This window comes from Hypanus sabinus, chromosome 14 (assembly GCF_030144855.1).
Source record: "Hypanus sabinus isolate sHypSab1 chromosome 14, sHypSab1.hap1, whole genome shotgun sequence".
Classification (NCBI taxonomy): Eukaryota; Metazoa; Chordata; class Chondrichthyes; order Myliobatiformes; family Dasyatidae; genus Hypanus; species Hypanus sabinus.
The window spans coordinates 108783890-108808181 of record NC_082719.1 but is presented as its reverse complement, the minus strand read 5'-3'; the positions used below and the strand labels follow the sequence as shown (position 1 = coordinate 108808181).

Here is a 24292-nt window from a genome sequence, read left to right as displayed (position 1 = left end):
AATATTTCCGGTAACCATTGACAAGTCATGCACATCAGCTTGGAGGAACTTTAGACCATTCCTTCTTACAAAACTGCTTCAACCCGGGGATGTTGGTGAGCTTCCTTGCGTGCACTGCTTGCTTCAGGTCCTTCCACAACATTTCTATAGGATTAAGGTTAGGACTTTGACCTGGCCATTCCGAAACACAAATTTTCGTCTTTTTAAACCATTCTGTTGTTGATTTACTCTTGTCTGTCGAATCATTGTCTTGTTGCATTGCTCAGCTTCTATTAAGTTTCAAGTGATGGAGTGCTACCCTGACATTCTCCTGTAAAACGTCTTGATACAGTTTTGAATTCACTGTTCTCAACAATTGCAAGCTGTCCAAGCCTTGAGGCAGCAAAGCAGCCCCAAACCATGATGCTCCTTCCACTATGCTTCACAGTTGGGATAAGGTTTTGGTGTTGCTGTGCAGTGCTCTTTTTCCTCCAACATATCAATGTGCATTTTTGCCAAACAGTTGGAGAGCAGTGGTTTCCTGTTTGGTGTCTTTCCATGAACACCATTCATGTTCAGTGTTTTTCTTATAGTGGACACATGAACAGAAACTTTAGCAAGTTCTCAAAATTTCTGCAGGTGTTTTAATGTTACCCTTGGGTTCTTTTTCACCTCTTTCTGTATTGCGTGTCGTGCACTTGGTGTGATCTTTGCAGGATGCCTACTTCTAGGGGGAGTACTGAATTTTCTCCATTTGTAGACAATTTCTCGTACTGTGCACTGATGAACACTCAGGTCTTTAGAAATGCTTCTGTAGCCTTTTCCATCTTCATGCTTCTCTCCAATTCTTCTAAGGTCCTCTGAAAGTTGCTTTGATTGAGGCATGGTGCACATAAGCAGAACTTTCTTGAGGAGAGCAGGCACCTGACTTTGTGTGTCATTTTTTCTAGTGCAAGGCACCTCTACAACCCACACCTCCGATCTCATCTCATGATTGGAACACCTGACTCCAAATAGCTTTTGTAGAAGGTTTACATACTTTTTACCAACAAATACATGTAATATTGGATCATTTTGCTCATAAACAAATGAACAAGTATAATGTTTTTTTGTGTTATTTATTTAATTGGGTTCTCTTTATCTAGTTTTAAGACTTGTGTGAAGATCTGATCACATTTTAGGTTATATTTATGCTGAGAAAATTATACAGGGTTCACAAATTTTCTAGCACCACTAAGAGCAAAAAAGTTAGGCTGTTTGTCCCACTGAGTCTGCCCTACTATTCCATCATGGCTGATTTATTTTCCTTCTCAACCCCATTCTTTAGCTTTCTCCCCATAATCTTTCACTCCATTTCTAATCAAAAACATATCAACCTCTGCTTTAAATTTACCTAATGACTTGGCCTTCTCAGGCATCTGTGGCGGTGAATTCCACAGATTCATCACCTTCTGGTGAAAGAAATTCCCATCCTTATCCCAATTATCTTTCTGGAACAGCAGAATGACCTGTGCAGTCCCCAGTCCTCTGGTATTATTGTGACTGGGGAAGATGGAGAACATGTTCTTGCGTATTCAAATTGCCATACCACGTGTTTTCCCAATTGTTAGTGATGACAGGATCCCTAAGGTGAACAAGATGTAGTAAGTAATATTATTTTCCCAGTGCTAATTTGCACCATCCACACATTTGTAATATCTGTACAGCTTGTTCTTGCATTCTGAATGTAAATGCGTGTCTCAGCTATCTGTAGCTTGATTGAGAAACCTACCAAGCATGCTAGATTTGACCTTTATCACTCAGTCGTATTGGCTCTTAGTTGTGCATTCCAGTCACTAACAACATTTACTTCATGTTTATTCCTATTTCAATATCATAACAACTTGTTTTAGAAGTGCATTAAATGAGTGAGACTGAACTCAAAGGGCATTTAAATTTAGAGTGGGTCACATAGTTTAACAGGGGATTCATCCAAACTGTAAAAGTGTCATGGAAAATTGAAACTTCCTCTGTCAAAACTGTGACTGATGGAGGTCAGTTTTAAGACCCAGATCCAATAAGGATGTTGAGTGATTCGGATAAGAAGTAAATAGCAGGAGAGATGGTGCAGATAACCCCCGTTAATTGAATTGTAGGACAAGTTAAAAAGGGTAATTGGCCTCCTGGTGATCTTATCTCTCAATATCCTGAATTTCCTGCAAGGTGTTTAATTTAAAAGGATCTGAAGGTAGAATTTTGTTCTATTTATTATAGGGATTCTGGAGGATGTTCTTTCTGTCAAAATTGAGGCATCCTGTTTCCTGGCCGTGTAAGCAATCTTCTGATGATAGTGGGAATAGTCTAAGCGCTCAAAATGGAGTTCAGAAAAATTTCAATTAATTACCTTTTCCGGTTTAAATCTGGCTTGGTGTGTTTTATTGAAAGGACAGCAATCACTAATATTAAAGATTATTATTTTCTTAAAAGTTTTCCTTGAGCTGCAGTTTTAGAAATTGTCGCATTTTTGTATATTCAAAAAAAAACTTCAGGTCATTGTTGCTGTGCAGACTATATATTTAAAACAAATTGCACTCATCTGGGAGAATAAGTGTGAAATACTGATTGATAGGATATTGCTTTTCTGTTTAATATGACTGGCTAATTCAGGTGTCGTAATAACACATGTTAATGTTAATTCTTTAATTGACAGTGTGTGAACTACACGTCCATGTAGATTGCAGTCCTTTTGCTTGTAGTGACTGTCGACGATGTCATCAAGATGGACAACATGAACGGGTGAGTGAGGAAGGTTGCAGTTTACGTTTGTATTTTTATGGATCTATTTGTTGTATCAAACTTAGTGAATGGTGGTTAATTTTATTCTTGTATATAATAGGTAAGATGTAGTGATATTGTCCAGGATCTGAATCATCCACCATTTTCTTTGCTAAAGATACTTTCCAAAATCTGATTGCCATCGTCTCCAATCCCTTCACTTAACTAGTTCCCAAAGTTCCATTTTAATTTCTTCTGCTGGCTTCCCGCAGTTGAGCCCACCCCAACCATCTGTCCATCCACACGACATCCCACCCACCTCAAATATCTGTCTATCCACACCACGTGCCACTCACCCCAGACATCTCTTCAATCCACACCACATCCCAACCAGCTCAAACATTTCTCTATCCACACCACATCTAGGAATAATCCAAATAGGACATACATGGTAAATGGTAGGGCATTGAAGAATGCAGTAGAACAGAATGATCTAGGACTAATGGTGCATAGTTCCCTGAAAGTGGAATCTCATGTGGATAGGGTTGTGAAGAAAGCTTTTGGTATGCTGCCTTTATAAATCAGAGCATTGAGTATAGGAGTTGGGATGTAATGTTAAGATAATACAAGGCATTGGTAAGGCCAAATTTGGAGTATTGTGTACAGTTCTGGTCACCAAATTATAGGAAAGATGTCAACAAAATAGAGAGAGTACGGAGAAGATTTATTAGAATGTTACCTGGGTTTCAGCAACTAAGTTACAGAGAAAGGTTGAACAAGTTAGGTCTTTATTCTGTGGAGCGTAGAAGGTTGAGGGGGAACTTGATAGAGATATTTAAAATTATGAGGGGGATAGATAGAGTTGACGTGGATAGACTTTTTCCATTGAGAGGGGAGATTCAAACAAGAGGACATGAGTTGAGAGTTAGGGGGCAAAAGTTTAAGGGTAACATGAGGGGGAATTTCTTTACTCAGAGAGTGGTAGCTGTGTGGAATGAGCTTCCAGTAGGAATGGTAGAGGCATGTTCGATATTGCCATTTAAAGTAAAATTGGATAGGTATATGGACAGGAAAGGAATGGAGGGTTATGGGCTGAGCGCAGGTTGGTGGGACTAGGTGAGAGTAAGCATTCGGCATGGACTAGAAAGGCCGAGATGGTCCTTGCTGTAATTGTTATATGGTTATAAATAGCTGACAAACAGGCAGACATAGCTGGGATGCATGCAAGGGCTCATGGCTATACTTTTTGTTTGAAGGAAGTGGTAGGAGCCAAAGGAAAAATAATTTAGCGAGAGGACGTTCTGCTTGACAGAGGAGAGTGGTGGTGGCAGAGGTGAATTGGTTGGGTCTGGTGTCCAAAGAGCTTTGAGCCCTTCCTGCTTGGGGATGGAGGTGTATAGGGACTGGACAGCTATAGTACAAATAAGATGATGGGGGCCAGGGAACCTGAAATCCTTGAAAAGATCAAGAGTGTGTGATGTGTTCAGGATGTAGGCGGGAAGGGACTGAACCAGGAGGGATAAAACAGAGTCGAAGTATGCAGATCTGAGTTCAGTGGGGCAGGAGCAAGCTGAGACAATGGGTCTACCTGTACAAGGAGGTTTGTGAATCTTGGGTAGGAAGTACAAAGGGATGGTGTGGGGTGCGGGAACTGTGACATTGGTGGCAATGGGTGGGAGATCCCCAGAGATAATTAGGTGGGTGATGGTGTGGGAGGCAATGGCCTGGTGTTCCTTAGTGGGGTCCTGTTCAAGGGGTAAATAAGAGGAGGTGTCTGAGAGTGTTGCTGGGCCTCAACAAGGTAGAGGTCTGTACGCCAGACTTCTACAGTACCCCTGTTATCTGCAGGTTTCATAGTGAGGTTAGGAATGTTGCAGAGGGATTGGAGAGCAGAGCGTTCGGAAGGGGTGAGGTTGAAATTGGAGAGAGGAGTGGTGAAGTCTTAGACAGTTAGCATTTGACAATGAAAAGTTCCAGAGCAGGCAGAAGACCAGGGTGGGGTGTTCTGGAACAGGAGGATGGTTGAAGATGGGACAATGGGGAGTACTTGCCAAAGTGATAGGCTCAGAGCCAGAGGTGGCAGAAAAAGAGCTCAGCATCATGGCCACAGTAAATTAGTAGAAATCTGTGAGTGTCTTTGGTGACAATACTAAGTCTCTTCAAGCTCCTAACGAAATATGAACACTGTTGTGCCCTCTTTGTAATGGCATCAATATACTGGGCCCAGGATAGATCTTCAAAATTCAAGAAAGTAGGAGGCATGGGATCCAAGGGGACATTGCTTTGTGGATCCAGAACTGGCTTGCCCACAGAACGCAAAGAGTGGTTGTAGATGGGTCATATTCTGCATGGAGGTCGGTGACCAGTGGTGTGCCTCAGGGATCTCTTCTGGGACCCTTGCTCTTTGTGATGTTTATAAATGACCTGGATGAGGAAGTGGAGGGATGGGTTAGTAAATTTGCTGATGACACAAAGGTTGGGGGTGTTGTGGATAGTGTGGAGGGCTGTCAGAGGTTACAGTGGGACATTCAAGATGTACAAAAAAGCTGGATGAACTCAGCAGGTCGGGCAGCATCCGTTGAAAGAAGCAGTCAATGTTTCGGGTCGAAACCCTTCGTCAGGACTAAAGAAGGAGGGGGCAGGGGCCTTATAAAGAAGGTGGGGAGAGGGTGGAAAACCATTCAGAGGAAAGATCGAGGTGGGGGAGGGGAAGCAGGGAGGTGATAGGCAGGAGAGGTGAAGAAGGAATCTAAGGGGTAAGCACTATGGGTAGTAGAAGAAGGCAGTCATGAGAGGTGATAGACAGCTAGAAGAGGAGATGGAGTAGAGATGGGATGGGGAAACTTCAGTTGGAGGAACAACATCTCATATACCGTCTGGGTAGTCTCCAGCCCCTTGGTTTGAACATCGAATTCACCAACTTCCGGTAATTCCCTCCCTCTCCCTTCCCCATCCCACCTCTACTACCCATAGTGCTTTCCCCTTAGATTCCTTCTTCACCTCTCCTGCCTATCACCTCCCTGCTTCCCCTCCCCCACCCCTTGATCTTTCCTCATTGGCTTTTCACCCTCTCCCCACTTTTCTTTTTAGGGTCCCTGCCCCCTCCTTCTTTAGTCCTGACAAAGGGTTTTGACCCGAAACGTTGACTGCTTCTTTCAATGGATGCTGCATGACCTGCTGAGTTCATCCAGCTTTTTTGTACATCTTGATTTGACCACAGCATCTGCAGTGCACTTTGTGTTTACAGTGGGACATTGATAAGATGCGAAACTGGGCTGAGAAGTGGCAGATAGAGTTCAACCCAGATAAGTGTGAAATGGTTCATTTTGGTAGGTCAAGTAAGATGACAGAATATATTATTAATGATAAGACTCCTGGCAGTGTGGAGGATCAAAGGGATCTTGGGGTCCAAGTCCATAGGACAGTCAAAGCTTTTGCGCAGGTTGATTGTGTGGTTAAGAAGGCATACGGTGCTTTGGCCTTCATCAATTATGGGACTGAGTTTAAGAGCCGGGAGGTATTGTTGCAGCTATACAGGACCTTGGTCAGACTCCACTTGGAGTACTGTGCTCAGTTCTGGTTGCCTCACTACAGGAAGTATGTGGAAACCATAGAAAGGGTGCAGAGGAGATTTAGAAGGATGTTGCGTGGATTGGGGAGCATGCCTTATGAGTATAGGTTGAGTGAACTCGGCCTTTTCTCCTTGGAGTGATGGAGGATGAGAGATGACCTGATGGAGGTGTACAAGTTAATGAGAGGAATTGTTCGAATGTATAGTCAGACTCTTTTTCTCAGAGCTGAAATGGCTAGTACGAGAGTGCAGTTTTAAGGTGCTTGGAAGCAGGTACAGAGGAGTTGTTGGGCTGATTTTTACACAGAGAATGGTGAGTGTGGTGGAGGTGGATACGATAGGGTCTTTTAAGAGACTCCTGGTTGTGTAAATGGAGCTTAGTAAAATAGAGGGCTATAGGTAAGCCTAGGTAGCTTTGTGGGCTGAAGGGCCTGTATTGTGCTGTAGGCACAATTGTGCTATGTTTCTGTGTTTCAAATTACATTTATTATCAAAGTACCTATACTGTATACAACCTTGAGATTTGTCTCTTTATAAGCAGCCTCAAGACAAAGAAACCTAATAGAACTTGTTAAACAAAAACACCCAATGGGCAGAAAAAAAACAAACCGTGTAACCAGTAAAAGTAATCTTCCAAGATGGTGCCACGTATGACAGCTGTGTTGCGAGCTCTGTACCAACCTTACAGTGTACTGCCAATTTCTGCAAGCTCTTTCGCATTTCTTATTCAGGAGATCAGATATGATCAACTGACTCTTCTGAACATCGGGAAGATGGCATTTACCCACAATGTGTCGCTTTTTCTACACTGGGAACCCCTGCTTACGTGACCATGGGAGGATCATTTATTACACCGGTGCTACCTCAGTAGCAGTGTCCTAGGTGAGGGAGAAGGTTCAGTATTCCGGTGAGGATGAGATGGCATGCTAATTGGCCACTGCTCCCTGGCCTACGTTCAGTCTCTGGACAACAAGCTGTGGGAACTGAGAGCCAGAATCTCCTATCAGCGGGAGACAAAGGGATGTAACATTTTGTGCTTCGTGGAGACCTGGTTGATGGAGGACATACTGGATCATGCTATTGAACCTGTTCTGGGCAAACAGGACTAAAAGCTTATCTGGGAAGAGTAAAGGAGGTGGGTTATGCTTCAAGGTCAGTAAAGCTTGGTGCGACCCCCTGAATGTGTATGTTCTCAAATCCTTTTGATACCTGGATCTGGAATACCTGGTGATGCTGTGTGGACCTTTCTGGCTGCCTAGGGAGTTTATGGCTATTATTATCACAGCAGTGTATATTTCGCTGCAGCTGATACTGACCTGGCTCTCGGAACTGTACGAGACCATCAGCACCCTGGAGACTGCACACACTGAGAGTGCCTTCATCGTTGCTGACTAAAGTCTCTCTGAAGTTTTGTCAACACATCCAGGTGAGTCAGATCATTCCTCCATCTTGCTTATGCCGATGCACAGGCAGAGGCTGAAACAAGAGGTGGCCACAGATAAAACCGTCCACTGCTGGTCTGACCAAGGTCTCAGTGCTTCGGGACTGCTTTGATGACCTCAACTGGAATGCTTTTCATGATGAGGATGCCTCACACTTGACAGAAGGTATCATGAGCTTCATCTGAAAGTGCAGTGAGGATGCTGTCCCCCAAAAATCGGTCAGGGTCTATCCGAACCAGAAACCTTGGATGAACAGTTCCGTGCGCGCTGCACACACTGCAGGAGGCAGAGCTTTTGCCACCGCTAACCACCAGGACTCAAGAAATGCAGCTATGATCTAAGTCATGAAGGCAGCAGAACGACAATGGAGGGACAAGATCCAGACACAACTCTCCACTAACAACACATGCAGCTTACAGCAAGGTCTGCACACCATCGCAGACTTCAAAGCTAAATGCAGTCGTGCTGCCAACATCGCTGCCTCTCTCCTAGATGAGCTAAATCTTTTTTACGCTCAGTTCGATGTTGCCAACACTGAGCCCTCGAGGAGAGCTGCAGATGCAACCGGCAGCTTTGTCATCTCTGAGGCCGAGGTACGCAGGTATTTCCAGTAAGAGGACAGCTGCAAGGCTGCGGGACCGAATGGCATCCCAGGACGGGTACTCGGGATGTGCGCAGCACAACTGGCAGGTGTGTTTACAGACATTTTTAATCTTCCCTCTCCCAGTGTAGAATGCCCTCCTGCTTCAAAACATCCACCAATGTTCCTGTATCTAAAAAGACCAAGGTAACATGTCTGAACAACTGGCATCCTGTCACACTCACCTCAATAATAAACAAATGCTTTGAGAGTCTGATCAAGGACTACCTCTGCAGCTTGCTACCACCCACACTTGTCCCCCTATATTTACTGATCCACACAACTGATCGACAGACGATGCAATAGCCACAGTTCTACACACCGTCCTTACATATCTGGAGAAGAGGGATGTTTATATGAGAAAGCTGTTCTTAGACTACAGTTCAGCATTCAACACAGTAATTTCCTCTAGGCTCGACAAGAAGCTCAGAGACCTTGGCCTTCACCCTTGAGCAGCTGGATCTTGGACTTCCTTTCAGAACACTGGCAGGTGGTAAGAGTGGGCTCCCTCACCTTTTCTCTCTGACCCTTCCCACGGGGGTACCTCAAGGGTGTGTCCTAAGCCCCCTCATTTACTCTCTGTATACCCATGACTGTGTTGCCACCCGCAGTTCCAAATTTGCAGGTGATACTACATTGATTGGCTTTATCTCAAATAATAACGAGGCAGCCTTCAGAGAATTTATCACCCTGACACTGTGGTGTCAAGAAAACAACTTCTCCCTCAATGTTGCAAAAACAAAGGACGTCAATGGATCTGGAGTTGAGAGGGTAAACAGCTTTAAGTTCCTTGGTATACTTATCACCAATGATCTCACTTGGTCTGTACACAGCAGCTGTGTGGTGGAAAAAACACAACAACTTCTTCATCTCAGACAGTTGAAGAAGTTCAGCATGAGTCTCCACATCCTAAGAACTTTCTACAGGGGTGCAATTGAGAGCATCCTGACTGGCTGCATCACTGCCTGTTATGGGAACTGTATTTCCCTCAATCACAGGACTCTGTAGAGAGTGGTGCGGATAGCCCAGCGCATCTGTAGATGTGAATTTCCCACTATTCAGGATATTTACAAAGACGGGTGTATAAAAAGGGCCTGAATTATAGTTGGGAACCTGCGTCACCCCAGCCATAAACTGTTCCAGCTGCTACCATCCAGGAAATGGTACCGCAGAATAAAAGCCAGGACCAACGGGCTCCGGGACAGCTCTTTCCACTAGGCCATCAGACTGATTAATTCACGCTGACGCAATTGTATTTCTAAGCTTATTGACTGTTCTCTTGCATATCTTACTGTACATACTATTTATTGCAAATTACTATACAATTACAATTATTAAAAAGTACCATTACAAATTATCTTTTGTACAAGGGTCATATATACAAAAAGTACGGGTAGCACTTGAATCCGAGGGGGACCAATATCCTGGCAGGGAGGTTTGCTAAGGCTGTTGGGGAGAGTTTAAACTAGAATTGCTGGGGATTGGGAACCGAACTGAAGAGACAGAGGAAGGGGCAGTTGGCTCACAAATAGAGAAAACTCAGAGGTAGTGCAAGAGGGAGGATAGGCAGATGATAGAGAAAGGACGTGCTCAGACCGATGGTTTGAGATTTTAATGCAAGAAGCATCATGAACAAAGCAGATGTGCTTACAGCGTGGATCAGTACTTGGAGTTATGATGTTGTGGCCATTACAGAGGATTACAACAGGGGAGGAGCTGGCTGTTTTCAGTCTAGTTAGCATGGATAGATACTGAGTGTGATTGAATATGCCACATTTGTCACTGACTTCATCAAGACCTATCTGCATGAGTGTGTTCCTATCAGAACATACTGGACATATCCAAACCAAAAGTCGAGGATGAATCAGGAGATTATGTAGTTTGCTGAGGGCTAGAATTGTGGCATTCAAGATCAGTGATCCAGAGCTATAAATCTAGGTATGACCGACAGATAGCTATTTTAAAGGCGAGAAAAACTTTTTTGATTGAGGTTAGAGACAGAATTGGTTGCATGTCAGCTCTGTCAGGGTTTACAGGTCATTACAATCTACAAAGCGAAACCTAACATTAGACCATAAGACATAGGAGCAAAATCAGGCTATTCAGCCCATTGAGTTCCCTCTACCATTTCATCAAGGCTGATCCTGGATCCCATTCATCTCCATACAACTGTCCTCTCACAATATCCTTGATGCCCTGACTAATCTGGAATCTCAACTTCTGTTTTAAATATATCCACGAACATGGCCTCCACCTCAATCTGTGGCGGAGAATTCCATAGATTCACGACTCTCTGACTGGAAAAAAATAGCCTGCTTCTAAATCCTTCCAGTGCTCAAGATGAGCAGAATGAGCTCTCTCAATGACAATTGCCCAGTTGCACTCACATCAACTGTGATGAAGTGCTTTGGAAGGTTGGTCATGGCCAGAATCAATTCCTGCCGATGTAAGAACCTGGACCTGCTGCAATTTTCCTGTTGTCACAATAGATCTGTCGCAGATGTAGTCTCACAGGCTCTCCTATGTCAGGCTGTTGTTTATCAATTACAGCTCAGTGTTCAACACAATCATACCCTCAGTTCTAATCAACAAGTTCCAAAACCTGGGCTTCTGTACCTCTCTCTACAACTGGATCTTTGACTTCCTCACCAGTTGGTGTGAATCGGAAATAACATCTCCTCGCTGACAGTCAACACTGACGCACCTCAAGAATATGTAGTTAGCCCACTGCTGTATTCTCTCTACACCCATGACTGTGTGGCTAGGCACAGCTCAAATGCTTTTTCTGATGATACAACTATTGTTGGCAGAATTTTAGTTGGTGAGGAGACTGTGTACAGAAGTGAAATAGATCAGTTGTTTGGTGTCACAACAACAATTTTATGATCAACATCATTAAGACAAAAGAACAGATTTTGGAGTTTGGGAAGGGTAAGTCAGGTGAACTTGATCTCATTGAAGGATCAGAAGTGGAAAGTGTAAACAGTTCAAATTTCTGGGTGTCAATGTTTCTGAAGATCTATCCTAGGCCCAATGTACTGATAAAATTACAAAGAAGACACGACAGTGGCTATATTTCACTAGGGGTTTAAGGAAACTTTGTACATCACCAAAGACACTCGGATTTCTGCTGATGTACCATGGAGAGCATTCTAACTGATTGCATCGCTGTCTGGTACGGTGGGGTCACTGCACAGGATCAGGAAAAGCTGCAGAAAATTGCAAACTCAGCCAGCACCATTGTGGGCACTAGCCTCTGCAGCATTGATGACATCTTCAAAAGGCGATGCATTTAAGAGGAAGCATCCATCAATAAGGACACTTATCACTCAGGACATGCCCTCTTCTCATTGCTGCCATTAAGGAAGATGCACAGGATCCTGAAGACACACACTCAACAATTCGGAAACAGCTTCTTCCCCTCTGTCATCAGATTTCTTAAAGGACAATGAACCTATGTACAAACCTCAGTATTTTTTGCTCTAAATTTAATTTTTTATTTATATTTTTTAGTGTATTATTTTATTATATAGCACTGTACTTCTGTTGTAATTCAACGTATTTCATGAGATATGCCACTGATATTAAACCTGATTCTAATTCTGATTCACTTAGAAAGTTGTGTCAGGTTGTAGATGCAGGTTTAATTGGAGTCATAAGACACTGCAGCACAGAGCTTGGTCCTTTGGCCCAACTGCTCCATGCCAGCCTTGTCCCATCCAGACCATAGCTCTTCATTCCATCCATGTACCTATCCAAACTTCACTTCAATGATACAATTGAACCTGCATTCAAGTTAGTTCAAAATATTCCAGCTGTGGTTCATATCTTATAAAACAATCAGTCACCTGCTTGAGCAATTTGATGTCAAATCATATTAAGATTCCCTGAGCACTTCAGCATTTTAACTTCTTCCATTGATCTTGTGACTTTCCCCTCAGGAATCATATCACCACCATTGGCGGGAAGGGAATCTCCCTCCCAGTGCTCGCTGTGATGTCTGTAAGAAGTCATGTGGGTCATCAGAGGTGTTATCTGGCATTCGATGTGAATGGTGTGGGATAACAGTAAGTGAACAATTCAGTAAGAAATGCTGCTTGATATTCATGTACCAGAAAACACTGAAGAATTCCTTGATACCTACACTTCTGACACTGAATGCTAAACGTTGGCCTTTCACTGTTCTTGGCAAATAATGAATAATTTTTTCCAGATCTTTGATGTGTGCTGAAATGTTTCTACAAGGGAATGTGCTATCTTAGATCTGGTCCTGTTCAGTGAGACAGGTAAAATTAGTGATCTTGTAATTAGGGATCCTCTTGGAAAGAGTGATCATAGTATGACTGAATTTCTCTTACAAATAGAGGGTGCAATAGTTTGATCAAAAGCTGTGTATTATGCTTAAATTATGGAAGCTACAATGGGATTAGGGAGGATCTGGCAAGTGCAGGCTGGGAACACAGGCTATATGGTGGGACAGTTGAGGAACAATGGAAGACTTCCAAAGAGATTTTTCACACTACTCGGCAACAGTCTATTCCAGTTAAAAGCAAGAACAGTAAGGGTGGGGAGAACCTACCTTGGAGAACTAAAGAAATAAAAGAACATGTCAAACTAAAAGTTCATGTGTACAAAGTCGTCAAGAGTAGTGGGAAACTGGAATTTTGGGAAAACTTTAAAAAGCAACAGAAGCACAAAATGAGCAATAAACAGAGGAAGCTAGGTTTTGAAAATAAACTAGAACAAAATATAAAAATGGATAGTAGACATAGAAACATAGAAAATAGGTGCAGAAGTAGGCCATTCGGCCCTTTGAGCCTGCACCGCCATTCAGTATGATCATGGCTGATCATCCAACTCAGAACCCTGTACCTGCTTTCTCTCCATACTCCCTGATCTCTTTAGCCACAAGGGCCATAACTAACTTCCTCTTAAATATAGCTAATGAACTGGCCTCAACTGTTTCCTGTGGCAGAGAATTCCACAGATTCACCACTCCCTGTGTGAAGAAGTTTTTCCTCATCTCAGTCTTAAAAGGCTTCCCCTTTATCCTTAAACTGTGACCCCTCGTTCTGGTCTTCCCCAACATCGGAAACAATCTTCCTGCATCTAGCCTGTCCAATCCCTTTAGAATTTTATACATTTCAATAAGATCCCCCCTCAAACTTCTAAATTCCAGTGAGTATAAGCCTAGTTGATCCAGTCTTTCTTCATATGAAAGTCCTGCCATCCCAGGAATCAATCTGGTGAACCTTCTCTGTACTCGCTCTATGGCAAGAATGTCTTTCCTCAGATTAGGGGACCAAAACTGCACACAATACTCTGGGTGCGGTCTCACCAAGGCCTTGTACAACTGCAGTAGAACCTCCCTGCTCCTGTACTCAAATCCTTTTGCTATGAATGCCAACATACCATTTGCCTTTTTCACCACCTGCTGTACCTGCATGCCCACCTTCAATGACTGGTGTACAATGACACCCAGTTCTCATTGCACCTCCCCTTTTCCTAATCGGCCACCATTCAGATAATAATCTGTTTCCCTGTTCTTGCAACCAAGGTGGATAACCTCACATTTATCCACATTAAATTGCATCTGCTATTAATTTGCCCACTCACCTAACCTATTCAAGTCACCCCGCATCCTCTTGGCATCCTCCTCACAGCTAACACTGCCGCCCAGCTTCATGTCATCTGCAAACTTGGAGATGCTGCATTTAATTCTCTCGTCTAAATCATTAATATATATTGTAAACAACTAGAGTGCCAGCACTGAGCCTTGCAGTACCCCACTAGTCACTGACTGCCATTCTGAAAAGGTCCTGTTTACTCCCACTCTTTGCTTCCTGTCTGCCAACCAGTTCTCTATCGATATCAATACCATACCCCCAATACCGTGTGCTTTAAGTTTGCACACTAATCTCCTGTGTGGGACCTTGTCAAAGGCCTTTTGAAAATCTAAATATACCACATCCACTGGCTCTCCCCTATCCACTCTACTAGTTACATCTTCAAAAAATTCTATAAGATTCGTCAGACATGATTTTCCTTTCACAAATCCATGCTGACTTTGTCTGATGATTTCACCTCTTTCCAAATGTGCTGTTATCACATCTGTGATAACCGACTCTAGCATTTTCCCTACCATCGATGTCAGACTCACCAGTCTATAATTCCCCGGTTTTTCTCTCCCTCCTTTTTTAAAAAGTGTGGTTACATTATCCACCCTCCAATCCTCAGGAACTAATCCAGAATCTAAGGAGTTTTGAAAAATTATCACTAATGCATCCACAATTTCTTGGGTTACTTCCTTAAGCACTCTGGGATGCAGACCATCTGGCCCTGGGGATTTATCTGCCTTTAATCCCTTCAATTTACCTAACACTACTTCCCTACTAACATGTATTTCCCTCAGTTCCTCCATCTCACTAGACCCTCTGTCCCCTACTATTTCCGGAAGATTATTTATGTCCTCCTTAGTGAAGACAGAACCAAAGTAGTTATTCAATTGGTCTGCCAAGTCCTTGTTCCCTATGATCAATTCACCTGTTTCTGACTGTAAGGGACCTACATTTGTCTTGACTAATTGTTTTCTTTTCACGTATCTATAAAAGCTTTTACAGTCAGTTTTTATGTTCCTTGCCAGCTTTCTCTCATAATCTTTTTTCCCTTTCCTAATTAAGCCCTTTGTCCTCCTCTGCTGGTCTCTGAATTTCTCCCAGTCCTTGGGTGTGGCACTTTTTTTGCTAATTTATATGTTTCTTCTTTGGACTTGATACTATCCCTAATTTCCCTTGTCAGCCATGGGTGCACGACCTTCCCTGGTTTATTCTTTTGCCAAATTGGGATGAACAATTGTTGTAGTTCTTCCATGCGATCTTAAAATGCTTGCCATTGCATATCCACCGTTAACCCTTTAAGTATCATTTGCTAGTCTATCTTAGCTAATTCACGTCTCATACCTTCAAAGTTACCCTTCTTTAAGTTCAGAATCTTTGTTTCTGAATTAACTATGTCACTCTCCATCTTAATGAAGAATTCTACCATATTATGGTCACTCTTACCCAAGGGGCCTCGCACAACAAGATTGTTAACTAACCCTTCCTCATTGCTCAATACCCAGTCTAGAATGGCCTGCTCTCTAGTTGGTTCCTCAACATGTTGGTTCAGAAAACCATCCCGCATTCATTCCAAGAAATCCTCTTCCTCAGCATCCTTGCCAATTTGGTTCACCAAATCTATATGGAGATTGAAGTCACCCATTATAACTACTGTTCCTTTATTGCACGCATTTCTAATTTCCTGTTTAATGCCATCCCCAACCTCACTACTACTGTTAGGTGGCCTGTACACAACTCCCACCAGCATTTTCTGCCCCTAAGTGTTATGCAGCTCTACCCATGTTGATTCCACATCCTCCAGGCTAATGTCCTTCCTTTCTATTGCGCTAATCTCCTCTCTAATGAACAATGCTACCCAACCTCCTTTTCTTTACTGTCTATCCCTCCTGAATATTGAATATCCCTGGATGTTGAGCTCCCATCCTTGGTCACCCTGGAGCCATGTCTCTGTGATCCCAACTGTATCATATTCATTAATAACTATCTACACATTCAGTTCATCCACCTTGTTACGAATGCTCCTCGCATTGACACAGAAAGCCTTCAGGCTTGTTTTTACAACACTCTTAGCCCTTATACAATTATGTTGAAAAGTGACCCTTTTTGCTTTTTGCCCTGGATTTGCCTGCCTGCCACTTTTACTTTTCACCTTACTTGTTTTTGCTTCTACCCTCATTTTACACCCCTCTGAATCTCTGCACTTGTTCCCATCCCCCTGCCACATTAGTTTAAATCCTCCTGAACAGCAGTAGCAAACGCTCCCCCTAGGACATTGGTTCCAGTCCAGCCCAGGTGCAGACCGTCTTGTTTATACCGGTCCCACCTCCCCCAGAACTGGTTCCAATGCCCCAGAAATTTGAATCCCTCCCCCTTGCACCATTTTTCTAGCCACATATTCATCTAACATATCCTCCTATTTCTACTCTGACTAGCACGTGACACAGGTAGTAATCCAGAGATTATTACCTTTGTGGTCCTACTTTTTAGTTTATCTCCTAACTCCCTAAGTTCACCTTGTAGGACCTCATCCTGTTTTTTACCTGTATCGTTGGTACCTATGTACACCACGACCACTGGCTGTTCACCCCCCCATTCCAGAATGTCCTGCAGTCGCTCAGAGACATCCTTGACCCTTGCACCAGGGAGGCAACATTCCATATTGGAGTCTCGTTTGCGGCCACAGAAGCGCCTATCTATTCCCCTTACAATCGAATCCCCTGTCACTATAGCTCTCCCACTCCTTTTCCTTCCCTCCTGTGCCACAGAGCCAGCCATGGTGCCGTGAACTCGGCTGCTGCTGCCTTCCACTGATAAGACATCTCCCCCAACAGTATCCAAAACAGTATATCTGTTTAGGAGGGAGATGACCCCAGGGCAGGGGTCGGCAACGTTTACCACTGAAAGAGCCAGTATGGACCCATTTCCCACAGAAAAGAAAACACTGGGAGCCACAAAACCCGTTTGACATTTAAAATGAAATAACACTGCATAGAACGTTTTTTTTTGCCTTTATGCTATGTATAAACAAACTATAACGTGTTGCATTTATGAAATTGATGAACTCCTGCAGAGAAAACAAAATTACATTTCTGCATGCAACAAAAACATTTTGAACTCCGAAAAAAAGACATTAGGTTGAAGGTTACTCCATAGTTAGCCTACCTTGGATCGAAGAGTTAAAAGAAAGCACGCACTGGCGGGTGTCAGGCATTGGCAGTGGTGACGTATATTAATAGCGATAAAAAACACGTTGTAGTGGTGTGCTACACGCAGCACTAAAATAAAGACACTGCAGTCAAAGGTAACTTTATTCGAACTAAACAGCCTTGCTTTAAAGCCTCCCTCAACCCGTCCCCGTGGGCGCAGATGCTCCAAAAGACACATACTCACAAACCCCCGTAGGCTATCTCCCTTAGCCAGAACGGTGGCTAATTGTGAGCCGGTTCGGATGTGCCAGGAAATGGGGTCTCCACAACGTTTTTAGATTGTACAAGATCACCATAATCTTCAAATTTCAAATTACATTTCAAAAACTAACAAACCATGGGGAGCCGCAGCACAGAGATGAAAGCTGCATGCAGCTTCGGAGCCGCGGGTTGCCGACCCCTGCCCCAGGGGACTCCTGCACTACCTGCCTACTGCTACGCTGTCTAGTAGCCACCCCTTCCCTTTCTGCCTGTGTAGCCTTTACCTGCGGTGTGGCCAACTCACTGAACGTGCTATTCACGACTTTCTCAGCTCCAGTATGAATGCAATCATAGTAAAATTTTTAATAGTTATATGAAGCAGAAAAGGGTGGCTAAAGTGAATGTAGGTCCCTTGGAGGATGAGAAGGGGGAATTGATATTGGGTAATGAGAAAATGGCTGAGGCTTTGAATAACTATTTTGTGTCACCGTCTTCATGATGGAAGACATGTCTTAACATAGCAACGAGAGATGTTATGGATGTGATAGGAGGAGTGGACCTTGATAGAATAGCTGTCACTAAAGAGGTAGTGCTGAACAAACTTGTGGACGTGAAGATAGATAAGTCCTCTGGTACTGAAAGGAATGGCAGAAGTTATAGTAGGGGCTTTGGTGATAAATGGCTAAAATTCTTTGTACTTTGGGTAGGTCCTGGCGGATTGGAAGATGACGAATGTCACTTCACTGTCCAAAAAAGGATGTAGGCAAAAGGCAGGTAACTATAGGCCAGTTAGTTTAACATCTATAGTTGGGGAAAATGCTTGAAGCTATTATTAAGAAATAGCAAAGCATCTAGAAAGAAGTGAATCCATTAGGCAGACACGGCATGGATGCAGCAAAGGCTGGTCCTGTTTGACAAACTTACTGGAGTTCTTTGAGGATTTAATGATTTAATTTGTGGATAGAGGGGAAGAGATGGATGTTATTTACTTGGATTTCCAGAAGGTGTTCGATAAGGATTACTGTATGAAGAACGCCTGGTAGCTCTTGGACTGTATTGCCTGGAGTTCAGGAGAATGAGGTGGGGGGAGAGATCTCATAGAGACATTCCTAATGTTAAAAGGCCTGAACAGATTAGATATGGCAAAGTTATTTTTCAAGGTAGGGGATTCTTAGACAAGAGGGCACGACTTCAGGATTGAAGGACGTCTATTTAGAACAGAGGTGCGGAGAAATTACTTTAATCAGAGGTTGGTAAATCTGTGGAATTTGTTGCCACAAGAGGCTATGGAGGCGAAGTCATTGGGTGTATTTAAAGCAGAGATAGCTAGGTTCATGATTAGCCAGTGCATCAAAGGGTATGGAGAGAAAGCAGGGGAGTGGGGATGACTGGAAGAATTGGCTCAGCCCCTAATTTACTGGTGGAGCAGATTCGTTGGGCCAAATAGCCTACTTCTGCTCCTATATGTTATGGTCTTATGGATAAGGTACAGTATAAAAGACTTATCCATAAGATAAGGATGTGTAGAGTTGGGGGTGATGTATTAGCATGAATAGAGAACTTAGGAGTTGGTAATGGAGGCAGCAGTTAGGGCAGTTGAGTGCTCCATTTGCAGGATGTGGGAAGTCAGGGCAAGCACAGCTGTCCCTGATGACTACACCTGTAAAAGGTGCATCCAGCTGCAGCTCCTGACAAACCGAGTTAGGGAACTGGAGCTGGATGAACTTCGGATCATTCGGGAGGCAGAGGCAGTAACAGATTAGAGTTTTAGGGAGACAGTCACCCCTAAAAGTCAGGAGACAACTGGATGACTGTCAGGACAAGGAAGGGGAATAGACAGAAAGAGCAGAGCACCCCTGTGGCCGGTCCCATCAACAATAAGTATACTGTTTTAGATACTGTTGGTGGGGACAACCTACCAGGGACAAGATGTAGTGGTCGTGTCTCTGGCACCGAGACTGGACCGTCAGCTCAGAAAGGAAGGAGGGAAAAGAGGAGAGCGTTAGTAATAGGGGATTTGATAGTTAAGGGGACAGATAAAAGATTCTGTGGGAGAGATCGAGAATCCCAGATGCTCTGTTGCCTCCCTGGTGCCAGGGTCTGCGATAATCGGGTCGAGTTCTCGGCATACTCAGGAGAGAGTGTGAACAGCCAGATGTCATGATCCATGTGGGGACCAATGACATAGATAGGAGTAGGGATGAGGTACTGAAGAAGGAATATAAGGAGTTAGGAAAGAAGTTAAAAAGCAGGACCTCAAGGTGGTAATCTCGGGATTGCTGCCTGTGCCACGAGACAGAGAGGGTAGGAACAGGAAGTTATGGAAGACGAATGCGTGGCTGAAGAGTTGGTGCAGGGGGCAGGGGTTCAGATTTCTGGATCATTGGGATCTCTTCTGGAGAAGGTCTGACCTGTACAAAGAGAACAGGCTGCACCTGAACTGGAAAGGGACCAATATCCTGGCAGGCAGGTTTGCTAGAGCTTCTGGGGAAGGTTTGGCAGGGGGAGTGGGAATCAGAATGTGAGTGCAGAGATTAGGGTAGAAGGTTAAGGGCATGATGCTATGTGTTTGGAGTTGGTGAGAAAGGACAGGCAGGGGACAAAACATAAATGTAACCAGTTAGAGGGATTGAAATGTGTCTATTTCAATGCTAGGAGTATTAGGAATAAAGGGGATGAACTTAGATCATGGATCAGTACATGGAACTACGATGTTATGGTCATTACTGAAACTTGGCTGGAGGAAGGGCAGGATTGGCTGATGAAGGTACTGGGGTTTAGGTGTTTTAAAAGGAATAGGATGGGAGGTAGAAAGGGGGGGAGTAGCATTACTGGTCAGGGATAGTATCATAGCTATAGAAAGGGAGGACGCTGCAGAGGGAGTGTCCACTGAATCGGTGCGGGTGGAAGTCAGAAATAGGAAGGGATCAATCACTGTGCTGGGAGTAGTCTATAGTTCTCCAAATAGCCCTCGGGACACTGAGGAGCAGATAAACAGGCAGATTTTAAAATGGTGCAGGTGCAGGAAATACAGGGTTGTAGTTATGGGTGATTTCAACTTCCCTCATATTGACTGGCACCTACTGACTGCAAAGGGGATAGATGGAGCTGAATTTGTCAGGTGTGTTCAAAAAAGATTCCTGACACAGTATGTGGACAGGTCAACGTGAGGAGAGCCGTACTGGATCTAGTTCTGGGTAATGAACCTTGTCAGGTGGCAGACTGCTTGGTGAGAGTGACCACAACTCCCTTAGCTTCAGCATAGCTATGGAAAAGATGAAAACAGAGAAAATGGGGAAGGGCTAACTATGAAGAGATGAGGCAGGAGCTAGTGGGAGTAAATTGGAAACAGATGTTCAAGGGTGAAAGCACAGAAGTAATGTAGAGGAAGTTTAGGGACCACTTGTGCTAGATTCAGGATAGGTTTGTCCCACTGAGACAAGGAAAAAATGGTAGGAAAAGGGAACCATGGCTGACGAAACACGTGAGGCAGCTCTTCAAGAGGAAGAAGGAAGCGTATGTTAGATATAAGAAGCAGGAGGGATTCATGAGAAATATAGGGTAGCCAGGAAGGAGCTTAAGAAAGGTCTTAGGAGAGCTGGAAGGGACATGAGAAGGCCTTGACATGTAGGATTAAGGAGAACCCCAAGGCATTCTATGTGTAAGTGAAGAGCAGAAGAATGACAAGAATGAAGGTGGGGCTGCAAAAGGATAAAGAAGGCATCATGTGCCTGGAGGCGGAGGAGGTTGGGGAGGTTAAATGAGTACTTTTCTTTAGTATTCACAAGTGAAAAGGATCTTGATTAGGGTGAGATCAAAATTGAACAGGCCTGTGTGCTGGACAATGTGGAGATTAAGGAAGAAGTGTTGGATCTTTGTAAAAACCTCAAGATTGATAAATCTCCAGAGCCAGATGTGATAAGCCCAGGGATCGCTGGAGCAGTAGCTATGATCTTTGAATCCTCTGACTGCAGGGGAGGTGCTGGAGGATTGGAGAATGGCAAATGTAATTATTTTGTTTAAAAAAGGTAATAGGGAGAATCCTGGGAACTATAGATTGGTGAGTCTTACATCGGTGGTCTGCAAACTATTGGAAAGGATTCTTAAGGATAGCTATCTATGAGCATTTGGAGAAGTACAGACTCCTGCTAGGGGAACATAAGGTAGCAAAAGAGTGTGGGAAGTTGGATGATTGTGAAGCTTTTAAAATCCAACAAAAGCCCTAAGAAGGGAAGAGATGAACTATGAGGGCAAATTGTCTCATAATATAAAGCAGGATACTAAAATTTTTTTTCCGGTAATATGAAGAGTAAAAGAGAGTTGAGAGTTGATATTAGACCACTGGAAAATGATACTGGTAAAGTAGTAATGGAGCACAGAGAAATGGCAAATGAACTTAATGGGTACTTTGCATCAGTCTTCACCGTGGAAGACACTAGCAGTGTGCCAGTGGTCCATGAGTGTCAGTGAGCAGGATTGAGTGCCATTGCTATTACAAAGGAAAAATTGCTAGGCAAACTGAAAGGTCTTAAGGTAGATAAGTCACCTGGACCAGATGGACTACATCCCAGAGTCCTGAGAGAGGTTGCTGAAGAGATAATGGATGCTTTGGTCATGCTTTCAAGATTCACTTGATTCTGGCATCGTCCCAGGGGACTGGAAAATTGTAAGTGTTTAAGAACACTTACACTCTTTAAGAAGGGAGGAAGGCAAAAGAAAAGAAATTATAGGCCAGTTAGCCTAACCTCAGTGCTTGGGAAAATGTTGGAGTGCATTATTAAGAATGAGGTTTTGGGGTGTGTGCAGACTGATGATAAAATAAGTCAAAGTGAGCATGGTTTCTGTGAAGGGAAATCTTGCCTGAAAATAGAATTCTTCGAGGAAGTAAGCAGCAGGGTGGACAAAGGAGAGACAGTGGATGTCGTTTACTTGTATTTTCAAAAGGTATTTGATAAAGTACCACACGTGAGGCTATTTAAGAAGGTAAAATCCTATGGTGTTACAGAAAATATACTGACATGGATAGAGGAATGACTCACAGGCAGGAGGCAACAAGTGGGAATAAAAGTGGGCTTTTCTGCTTGACTGCTAGTGACTAGTGATGTTCTTCAGGGGTCAGAATTGGGACCACTGTCTTTCACATTGTCAGTGATTTAGACAGTGGAATTGATGGTTTTGTGGCAAAATTTATAGTTGATATGAAGATAGGTGGAGGGGTAGATAGTTCTGAGGAAGCAATGCCATTGCAGCAGGACGTAGACAAATTGGAAGAATGGGCAAAAATGTCAGATGGAATACAGCGTTGGGAAATGTCTGATAATGCATTTAGGTAAAAGGAACAAAAGCATAGATGGTTATATAAATGAGGAGAAACATCAAACATCAGAGGTCCAGAGGAACTAGGAGAACTCGTACAAGACTCCCAGAAGGTTAATTTACAGGTTGAGTTTGTGGTAAAGAAGACAAATGCAATGTTGGCATTTATTTCAAGGGGAATAGAATATAAAGGCAAGGAGATAATGCTGACCATTTATAAGACACTAGACAGGCCAGACTTTGAGTCTTGTCAACAGTTTGGGGCCCCATGTCTCAGAAAGGACGTGTTATCTTTGGAGAGAGTCCAGAGGAGGTTCATGAAGATGATTCCAGGAATGAAGGGGTTAACACGAGTGTTTGGTAGCTGTGGGCCTGAACTCACTGGACTTCAGAAGAATGCAGGGTGATTTCATTAAAACCTACCAAATAGCTATATAATCATATACAATTACAACACGGAAACAGGCCATCTCGGCCCTTCTAGTCTGTGCCGAACGCTTACTCTCACCTAGTCCCAACAACAAGCATTCAGCCCATAACCCTCCACTCCTTTCCTGTCCATATACCTATCCAATTTTTTTTTAAATGACAATATCGAACCTACCTCAACCACTTCTATTGGAAGTTCATTCCACACAGCTACCACTCTCTGAGTAAAGAAATTCCCCCTCGTGTTACCCCTAAACTTTTGCCCCCTAACTCTCAATTCCTCTGTCCCCTACTCTCAATGGAAAAAGCCTATCCACGTCAACTTTATCTATCCCCCTCATAATTTTAAATACCTCTATCAAGTCCCCCCTCAGCCTTCTATGCTCCAAAGAATAAAGACCTAACTTGTTCAACTTTTCTCTGTAACTTAGGTGCTGAAACCCAGGTAACATTCTAGTAAATCTGCTCTGTACTCTCTCTATTTTGTTGACATCTTTCCTCTAATTCGGTGACCAGAACTGTACACGATACTCCAAATTTGGCCTCACCAATGCCTTGTACAATTTTAACATTACATCCCAACTCCTATACTCAATGCTCTGATTTATAAAGGCCAGCATACCAAAAGCTTTCTTCACCACCCTTTCCACATGAGATTCCACCTTCAGGGAACTATGCACCATTATTCCTAGATCACTCTGTTCTACTGCATTCCTCAATGCCCTACCATTTACCATATATGTCCTATTTGGATTATTCCTACCGAAATGTAACACCTCACACTTATCAGCATTAAACTCCATCTGCCATCTTTCAGCCCACTTTTCTAACTGGCCTAAACCTCTCTGCAAGCTTTGAAAACCTACTTCATTATCCACAATGCCACCAATCTTAGTATCATCTGCATACTTACTAATCCAATTTACCACCCCATCATCCAGATCATTAATGTATATTTAACTGCAGTTCCAGTTAATGTTGAAAGGACTAGATAAGATGGGCGTGGAGAAGTTGTTTTCTGTGGTGAGGGTATCCAGAACTAGAGGGCACAGCCTCAAAATTGAGGGGCAATCTGTTAGAACTGAGGTACTGAAGAATTATTTTTAGCCATAGAGTAGTGAATCTTTGGAATACTC

General features: G+C 43.4%; 1 protein-coding gene across 3 annotated transcripts in view; it reads left to right on the top strand.

The window, feature by feature from the left end:
• Nucleotides 1–24292, top strand: part of LOC132405061 (diacylglycerol kinase theta-like) — a 345666-nt gene that overhangs the window by 91506 nt on the left and 229868 nt on the right. The window contains exons 4-6 of one of the 3 annotated variants that reach the window (XM_059989791.1): nt 2669–2754; nt 8799–8879; nt 12328–12453. In XM_059989791.1, coding sequence (XP_059845774.1) covers nt 2669–2754; nt 8799–8879; nt 12328–12453 — 293 coding nt within the window. Of the gene's footprint in view, nt 1–2668; nt 2755–8212; nt 8437–8798; nt 8880–12327; nt 12454–24292 lie in introns of those variants that run through there. The other 2 variants (XM_059989793.1, XM_059989792.1) reach the window with 2 other exon arrangements.